General features: G+C 49.4%; 1 protein-coding gene across 1 annotated transcript; it reads right to left on the reverse strand.

Annotated features, from left to right (window-relative positions):
* Positions 1-207: 207 nt before the first annotated feature.
* SPATA31G1 (SPATA31 subfamily G member 1) lies at positions 208-4,135 on the reverse strand. The gene is made up of 3 exons (XM_062206740.1): positions 3,905-4,135; positions 3,505-3,570; positions 208-3,447 (listed from the first exon to the last, which is right to left on the reverse strand). Exons 1-3 carry the CDS (start codon positions 4,133-4,135, stop codon positions 208-210), a joined length of 3,537 nt encoding a protein of 1,178 aa, XP_062062724.1.
* Between the last annotated feature and the right edge of the window lie 5,421 nt (positions 4,136-9,556).

Below are 9,556 nucleotides of genomic sequence, written 5' to 3' on the forward strand. Positions count from 1 at the left end.
GCTCTACTACTGGGACTTGCTCTTGAGTGGATGTGGCTGCAGCAAAAGCTTACGGGGAACTGAAATTCCCTGTACCTTGGCTCCAAAGAAGACATGCGATTTAATCTGGGTTTAGCTAGTTTATTTAGAATTCCTCTGGCTCCATTTCCAAGCTCCACCTGATTTGGCTTCAGGTCTTGGGGAACTGGGTGTCAGTACTACCAGCCTTTACTGACTAGATTTGGTGGGCAGGGGTCTGTGGGTACCCAGCAACTTTGCTAATGCCTTTTGGAGACGCCTGGTAAGGGGAGCCTGGGGTGTGGGAGGAGAGAGACGCGTCTGCACACGGGCCCAAGGACAGTGCTTACAGTGGTAAGAGTATTGCATGTCCTGTCTCTGGTACTGGGGACCAGCAGCCGTGGGAAGAGCAGTGTGTTGAGGTCCTTGGCCTTTGTGCTGAGGCCTTTGGGACAGTCTGCTCACAGAGGCCTCCACTCCTCTTTGGGCCTGGGTGCCTGTGACTGTGGGTGACCCTATCTTGCTGTGCTCTCCTGCTTTGGGTTTTCTGGGGCTCTCTGTCTTTTTGGATAAAGTTAGGACTGGAGCCTTTTCCTGTCTCTTGCCTGAGGCCAGAACCTTGGGATTTGAGGGTTCTCTCAGGCCTGGACTATTCTGACTAGACTCCCTGTGGACACCTGAGACCTGGACCACCATCTTCCTCTTTATTTTCTCTGCTCTCGGAGACCCTTTTTCTGCTCTGCCAGACCCTCGTGGCAGAGTCTGGGAAGAGAAATGAGAGTGATGACTGTGGGAAGCCTGGGCAGGTTGAAGTACTGTGCTGTGAATTTTGGGGGGATAATAGCTTGAAGAATGGGGGCACAGGTTGGAGGGGTCAGTCTGCTGTCGGGGGTAGGAAGACAGTTCCCAGGAGTCTGGAGGTGGGGAGCTCAGGGCAGGAGAGCTGCAAAACTGTTGACTTGGGCGAGGGGATCTGGAAGCCGGACTCTGCTGCAGTTTCTTGAGCATGAGTTCCAACTCTCTACTCCATTGCCAGGCGTGGATCTCACTGCAAGTGAGCACCTCTGGGACAGCCTCTGCCTGGGAGGATGGGGCTTCTGCCTTAGTCCCTGGGACCAGACTGGATAGGCTGGGCTGAGTGGGCTCAATCTTCAGAACTTCAGCTGTGGTGGGAGACCAGGCTATTGGTTTCAAGGGATCCACTTTTGGAAGGCTGAGGTCCTGGGGGACCTCTCTCTGTTGCACATTTCTGCATACAAGATCAAGGTCAATGTGTGGCTCTGGCAGAGGAACAGCGAGTGAGCTGGGGTCTGGGCCCTTAAAAGCACAGCAGTTCTCTTTCTGTTCTGCTGCTTCCCCCTCAGAATTACAGTTGCATTGATCTTCAAAAGGCTCACTACTTACGTGGGACTTTGAAACAGACTTTGGGGGTGGTTTGGAGTCCCAAACAGGGGACACAGAAACAATGTTTTTTCTCTGCTCCACGACTGCCCCAACAGGCTCAGAGTCAAACAGGACTCCCAGGAGGCTGGCTCCTTGCGGACCTTGGGGTAAGCTGCAGGCAGGGACCTCAGAGTCCCAGGAGCTCTTTGTCCCTCCCGCGTCCCCACATCTAGCCTTAGAATCAAACAGGACCCCCATGGGACTAACTCTGGGCTGCTCTACTATAACAGCTGGGGTTGAGCTGAGGGCCAGAAGTGGGGGTTCAGAAGGCCAGGAATTCCTGGGATGCTCAGTAGCCTTCTGTGTAGCTTCTGATGTAGGCAAGCCTTCCACAGTATTGATTATGTGCGGTTCTGTAGAGGGGGCTAGTGGTGCACTGTGGAGAGGGTATGGGGAGTCAGATGCCCAGAGATTGATTCTCTGCCCATTGGTCTCCCATGAGGGTTTGGACTCAGACAGGACTCCCTGGGGGCCCGTTACCAGAGACTCCAACAGAGAGGCTGAGGGCAGGTTGGGAGATGAAGCTGGGTCTACAGAGACTGAAAGATTTTCTCTACTCTGCGTGCCCTTCCCTGGAGTCTCAGATGCTGTTGGGGCACATGCAGGGTTGGGTTCATGGAGTCCTGGCTTGAGGTCCAAGGTTGAGGGTTCAGAGGCCCAGTTTCCTGAGTTTTCTCTGCTTCCCAACGGAGCCTCATATTCTAGAGGATGCTCTCTTTGGAGTTCTGGCAGGGAGTCTAGGAGAGGGCAGGGGGCTGGCATTGGAGCCTCAGAGGTCTGAAGATTCTCTCTGTAGCCCATAGTTCCCAAGAAGTCCTTGGGTGCACAAAGTCCTCTTTGAGGACTGACTTTTTGGGATTCTGACACACAAGCCGGGGGTTGGCAGGGGCTTGACATTGGGGACTGAGGGGCTTTATGTTCTATGGTTCCCCAGTGAATCTGATATCCAGGTGGGATTCCCAAGGGGCCAGTTCCTTGAGCTGCCATCTTGGGGATGAGGGGTTGGCATGGTGCTAGGACTGGGGACTCAGAGACCTGAGGGTTCTCTTTTTGCTCTATAGTTTTCCAGGGGGCTTTGGAACCAGACAGGCCTCCTATAGAGTTTACTTCCTGGAGTTTTGGCAGTAAGGCTGGGTTTGAGCTAGAAGCTGGCATTGTTGACTCAGAAATGTGCAGATTCTCATTTTGCCCCATGGTCCTCCACTGGGCCTCAAACCTAGTTTGGATTCCCAAACAGCTAGATGGATACAGCAAAGCAGAGGGTAAATCCGGATTGTGTTGATGAGGGCTGGGGTCCCCTGACACCCTCCTCCAGGCCTCAGATGAGAAGAGCTTAGAGGGTCTGATTATTTGGGATTCAGGCTGTGGGTACCGGACTTGGTCTACCCAAGGACTCCCTCTCTGCTGTGTAAGCCACTGTGTATTTCCCTTAGTGCCAGATAGGACTCCCTTGTGGAGGGGTAGTGATGGGACAGGAAGAGATGGAGGTGGAAGCAACTGAGGACCAGAAACCATTCCTTCCATATCTTCTAAAGTATGTGCTTCAAGGATAGGAAACTGGGTTGGGAAGTGACTTTGGGGAAAGAGGTTATACCTAGGCAGGAAAGCAAGCTTGTTGAAGAAGACAGAAGGACGAACATACAACCTCAGGGGAAAGGGGCCATTTCTGCTCAAGAAAATGGCCTCCAAAGACTCGCTGTGCAGAGAGGGGAGACCCCAGAAGAGCTGGCTTTTTCTCTGTTGCAGGTGGCTTCCTGGTGCTGTGTTGTGCCTCACGGGTAGGTTGGTCAGGATCTGGAAGGTGGGGAAGGATCCAGAAGGGCTTGGAGGCTGTGAGAGTATTTTCTCTAATGTCCCTGTGACCTTGGGAAGGCCCTCAGAACCACGAGATGGCTGAGGCAGGGCTGTGGTGCCTTGCTCTTGTATGGGAGCTCTTTGGGGAGAACATTGCTCCATTGGATACAGAGATGCTTCCTCTTCCTCGTCCTCGTCCTCTTCTTTCTCCTCCTCCTCTTCCTCCCCCTCCTCCTCTTCTTCTTCCTCTTCCTCCTCTTCTTCCTCCACCTCCTTCTCTGATTTCTTCTTCCACAGGCAACCAAGGAAGGCCACATAGTATAGAAGTGATAGGCCCTAGGAAATAGAGAAAGCTACAGTCAGGCATGAAGCCTCTTCAGAGATGCAGCATGTGTCATGAAGCCCTCAGTCTCCATTTCACTTCCCAAATGGGCACTCACTCTACCTGGTCATTTGGAGAGCATGATTTTCTCACATAACCTTACGTCTTAGGCTCAGTGATCATTCACTTGACTTCAAAGCACAGGTCCGTGGTCAATCACTCAGCCTAACCTCTTAGTCACTCACCTGGGTCCACATCCATTCCAGCGACACTTCATCTGACCTAACACTTCATCTGACATAACAGCTATGTTACCTGGCTGCACATCCAGGATCAGAGGTCACCCACCTTGTCTTGCTTCTTGTCCCCAGACCACGTGGGCTGAAGCTGTTGCCACATCCCTAGATGTTGCCACCTCCGGATCTGCCAAACCATGAACAAGAACAGTATCACCAGGTTTCCTGGACTCTGGAGGCAGCTGCTGCCACAGTGTCTGCAGGCGAGGGCATGAGTCAGCTGGCCCCAGAGAATCTCCATATCTCCCTCAGCCCCAAACACGTCCTCCAGCAGCCATTCCATTTTTCTCAGCCAAGCGGCAGTTTACCCTGAGGTCATCACTACATCACAGAACAAAGAACTCCCATCCCCCACATGGGCCAGGCCCAACAGCCTTCTCCCTGAATTTAGGGCCACAAAATTGCCTCCCTTGGACAGTTCTTACCTCATGCAGTGGAGTCCGAGTGATCCTTTTTGTGTTGTTTGCCAAGGTCATGATTATGCTTTAGACATTGCAGTTAAGGACATGGATTGTAGCACTGAAATGCCTCGTTCAAATCCCAGCTCTGCCTCTCCCTACCTGTGAAACCTCTGTCATACTACCTAACACTTCAGGGCCTCAGTTTTCTCACCTATGTAGTGAGGATTGTGTAGAGGGTTAAGTGACGAAATGTGGGTGCTTCAAATTAATACTTAGTACATACTGAATGCTGTATTAAAATTTACTTCTTTTAAAGTTCCTGATTATAAACCTCATTCCCTCCTTAAAAGAGTCTGTTCTGTTCTTGTTTATGCTCATGTCGGGCATGAGCTGCCTTATTTGACTTCAGATTGACTGAGATCTTTTAGAGAAGCACTTTATGTTAAAGATGACAAGTCAAATGTAAGCATTTCTCATTTTCTCCTCTTTCCTCCAAAGTCACCACTCTGGTTTGTGTCACACTTCCTTCAGGACCAGACTTTAATCCTTGCCTTCCCTGTACAACGTAATGCTCTCCCTCTTCCCCATCAAAGACTGGTTTAGGCTGGTAGGAAGAGTGCTGAACCAAAAATGAGGAGACTTGGGTTCTCTAGTTCTGTCACCGATTAGTCATGTGATCTTGAGAAACCATGAGTTGGTTCCATGAGTTGAACTTTGCTTCTTCGACATACATCTATTGAGGGTCTATTAGAGATCAGGTATCTGCTCCATCTCAAGGTGATAGAAATAAAATAGAGTCTCTACAATAAAGTAGGTGCCATTTCAAGTGGAGGAAAGAGTCAAGTATTGCTGACAGAAGTGAAAATAGAGACATGTACAAGGATCTATGGAGACAGAGAACAAGGAAGAGGTGATCTACCAGCCTGGGCCGGGTGGGGGGCTTCCCAGAAGAGATGATTAATGCTTTATGTGAGGAATCAAGAAAATTAGGACATAATGCAGGGAGCAGGAAAAGGACGATCTCAGCAGTAGGACCCACAGGTACAGAGGCGCTGGAGCAGAGAAAGTGTGTCTCATTACATACATTGGAAGTATTTTAGTATGTCTAATATTGAATGGGATTTTGGGAAGCAATAGGAGATGGCACCTGGGAAGATAAGATTGCAAAGGGCCCTGAATACTAGGCTAGGAAGTTGGAAATTTATTGAATGTGATGGGAAACCATTGAAAAGTTTGTATCGTAGAAAACAGGGCAAAGAGATTGAAGGCAAGAGATCAGTTAGGGACTCTTGCTTTAGTTAAGTCAAAAGATGAGGATTGTCAGTACAGGCACTGATGGTGGGAATGGTAAACACTGGATTCACCTTGAATTCTAGAGATAGAACTGATTATACTTGGTTACCAATGGATTGCAGTGGCAGAGAAAATAAATTGAAGATGTCTCTAGGGGTTTTATTTCCTTAAGATTTATTTATTTATTTATTTGAAAGAGTTACACACACAGAGAGAGAGAGAGAGAGAGAGAGAGAGAGAGAGAGGAAGAGAGAGAGGGATCTTTCATTTGCTTTTTCACTCCCCAGATAGCTGCAGTGGCTGGGGTAGGGAACCAGGCTAGGAGCCAGGAGCTTCTTCCAGGTCCCCCACGTGGGTGCAGGAGCTGAAACACCTGGGCCATTCTCTGCCATTTCCCAAGCAAGTTAGCTAGGAGCTGGATCGGAAGTGGAGCACCTGGGACTCAAACTGGTTCTCACCATACAGGATGCCAGCATCGCAGGCAGTGATTTAACCTTCTGTGCCACAACATCATCCCCCTCCAGGGTTTTTGATTTGAGAAACTGTGTGTTGGTGCTGTTTCACTGAATAGGGATCCCAGACCTGGGAACCAATTTAGGGTGGTGGGGTGATGAGTTCCATTATAGACTTTGGATCTATGGACACCTCAAGGTAGAGCCAGGAGAGAGGCAGAGATACATGGATCTGAAACTTGGGAGAGCAATCTATGGGGGAGATGTAGGTTTGACAGCTTGCAGCATATATGTGATAGCTAAACCATAGAAAGAAATAAAGAAAACCTTCTGAGATGTAATATTTTACCCAGTGTTACCAATAGTGTTCTTTTAAAAAATAAAAATCTTGGCCGGCGCCGTGGCTCAACAGGCTAATCCTCCGCCTTGCGGCGCCGGCACACCGGGTTCTAGTCCCGGTCGGGGCACCGATCCTGTCCCCGTTGCCCCTCTTCCAAGCCAGCTCTCTGCTGTGGCTAGGGAGTGCAGTGGAGGATGGCCCAAGTCCTTGGGTCCTGCACCCCATGGGAGACCAGGAGAAGTACCTGGCTCCTGCCATCGGAACAGCGCGGTGCGCCGGCCGCAGCGCGCTACCGCGGCGGCCATTGGAGGGTGAACCAACGGCAAAAGGAAGACCTTTCTCTCTGTCTCTCTCTCTCACTGTCCACTCTGCCTGTCAAAATAAATAAATAAATAAATAAATAAAAATCTTGAATGCATAGCCAACATTGTGAACCAATGGATGGTACACGATATTTCCAAATTAAAATCTGGCTACACTGGACTTGCATTTCCACAAAGTCAGGCCATTTGGAGCTAACTCGTATTTGCTGCTTTTGGAATGGACATGTGTTTTCCAGCTCAATGCAGTCCTCACCATGTTCTTTTAGCTAATGCCAAGACTAAGAGCTAGTTGCTGTTTATCATTGTGCCTGCTGTTTTGTCTTCTTATACTTGTCCATTTTTACTCATTTGCATTACTCGCCCGTTACTTGAGTGTGCAATCTTTGGATGAAGAAGTTGAGTCCTGACAGGAAACAGAAAAGAAAATACTGTGTACTTTGTGCTCATTCATTTAGGGTTTTTTTTTTTTTTAAAGGTTTATTTATTTATTTGAAAGTCACAGTTACACAGAGAGAGGAGAGGAAGAGAGAGAGAGAGGTCTTCCTTCCACTGGCTTACTCCCCAGATGGCTGCAACAGCTGGAACTGTGCCAATCCGAAGCCAGTAGCCAGGAGCTTCTTCCAGGTCTCCCATGCAGGTGCAGGGGCCCAAGGACTTGGGCCATCTTCTACTGCCATCTCAGGCCATAGCAGAGAGCTGGATTGGAAGCGGAGCCCATATGGGATGCCGGTGCTTCAGGGCATTAACCTGCTGCACCACAGCACCATCCCATTCATTTAGGTTTATGGCAAGATAATTTACCAAATTACTAGTTTCTGTCTCCCATTCCTTGCCAGAGGAGATCCTCAGTGGGATTAAAAAGGTAACATTCTCTCTCCCAGGGATTTTGGGTTTGTTATTAATGGATTTTGTGTTTCCTGGTCTCAAACCAAAGTTGAAATATACCTATTCTATGGCCTTATCCACACACTTGTGTGGGGGCAGTTTAATTTAGCTGGGTGTTTTTGAAGAGGATAAGATGGAGGAGGAGGCTGGCGCCACGGCTCACTAGGCTAATCCTCCACTTTGCGGCGCTGGCACACCGGGTTCTAGTCCCGGTTGGGGCTCCGGATTCTGTCCCGGTTGCCCCTCTTCCAGGCCAGCTCTCTGCTGTGGCCAGGGAGTGCAGTGGAGGATGGCACAAGGACTTGGGCCCTGTACCTGCATGGGAGACCAGGAGAAGCACCTGGCTCCTGCCTTCCGATCAGCATGATGCACCGGCCACAGCGCACCAGCGGTGGTGGCCATTGGAGGGTGAACCAATGGCAAAAGGAAGACCTTTCTCTCTGTCTCTCTTTCTCTCACTGTCCACTCTGCCTGTAAAAAAAAAAAAAAAAAAAAGATGGAGCAGGAACTAGACTGAAAGAGAAGAGTTGCCTAAGGATAACAGTGGGTCCAGGCACTTGGGAAAAGAGATGTAGCGACAGACTCCATGAGCGAGCGGCAGGGTCTGTGTAGAAGCCCTCCAGGAGGAGCAGGCCTTTGATGGGGAGCTGACTTAATGGCCGGGCAACCAAGCAACCAGCATACAGTCTTGGGAACTGCAAAGAACGCTAGCACGCGTGCTCGCAGAGATGCTGTGGAATGGACCATATGGGCTTAGACAATGAGCATCACAGAGGCAACCATGACAGGCTGAAGACTAGAGACTATTTCATACTCGGGTTTTTTTTTTTTTTTTATTGGTCAGTGTACACTAAAGAGGAAAAAAGACCCCAACAATGATTGATGTCAGTAGTCTTCCCACCCTAGTAAATGGAGTTTTCAAGCCAGGTTTAATTTTAAAAAGTTGAGTAATGTGGTGTTTCTTCTTCCTCAGAGATGTAGAACAAATGTATACTTTAGCATTTGTTATCCCATTTACCTTTTTTTTATTTAGACAATACATATTTATTAATCATAATTCTAGAAGCTGGGAAATCTAAGATCAAGGTCCTGGCCAATTTGATTGCTAGTGAGGGCCCTCTTCTGGTTTGCAGATGGACACTTTAGTGTATTCTCACATATCCCATTTAATCTTTTTTTTCTTTTCTATTTTTTTTTTTTTTTGACAGGCAGAGTGGATAGTGAGAGAGACAGAGAGAAAGGTCTTCCTTTTTGCCATTGCTTCACCCTCCAATGGCCGCTGCAGCCGGCGCGTCGTGCTGATCTGAAGGCAGGAGCCAGGTGCTTCTCCTGGTCTCCCATGCAGGTGCAGGGCCCAAGGACTTGGGCCATCCTCCACTGCACTCCCGGGCCACAGCAGAGAGCTGGCCTGGAAGAGGGGCAACCAGGACAGAATCTGGCGCCCCGACCGGGACTAGAACCCGGTATGCCGGCGCCACAAGGCAGAGGATTAGCCTAGTGAGCCGCGGCGCTGCCCCCATTTAATCTTTAAAATGTTTTGAAGTGGGTATTATTTATATCCTTTCACATAAGGGAAAACCAAGACATATGTGTGTGCATACAACACACCATACTGCATGATGACATTTTGGTCACTGATGGACCACATATATGGTGATGGTCCCATGAGCTTGTGATGGAGCTGAGGAATTCCTATCAGTCACCTAGAGACATTGTATCCACTGTAAGTTGTGGCACAAGCATTAATCACCTTTGTGGTGTTGCTGGTAGGAGAAACAAACTCACTGCACTACTAGTCTATAAAAGCACAGCACAAGGGCAGGTGTTTAGCTATGGTTAAGGCACTGATTAAGACACCTGTGTCGGGGCCAGCACCGTGGCTCACTTGGTTAATCTTCTGCCTGCAGCGCCTGCATCCCATATGGGCGCCGGTTCTAGTCCCGGTTGCTCCTCTTCCAGTCCAGCTCTGCTGTGGCCGGGAGGGCAGTGGAGGAGGCCCAAGTGCTTGGG

The sequence above is a fragment of the Lepus europaeus genome, chromosome 12 (assembly GCF_033115175.1).
Source record: "Lepus europaeus isolate LE1 chromosome 12, mLepTim1.pri, whole genome shotgun sequence".
NCBI lineage: Eukaryota > Metazoa > Chordata > Mammalia > Lagomorpha > Leporidae > Lepus > Lepus europaeus.

Bases quoted from the DNA above. Each gene is read 5' to 3' on its own strand.
- SPATA31G1 (XM_062206740.1), bottom strand. From the start codon at position 4,135: ATGGAATGGCTGCTGGAGGACGTGTTTGGGGCTGAGGGAGATATGGAG. The intron at 3,571-3,904 runs GTGGGTGACCTC...TCTATTTCCTAG, and splicing joins GGGACAAGAAGCAAGACAAG to GGCCTATCACTTCTATACTA. The intron at 3,448-3,504 runs GTGGAGGAAGAA...GAGGAAGAGGAG, and splicing joins AGAAGAAATCAGAGAAGGAG to GAGGAGAAAGAAGAGGACGA.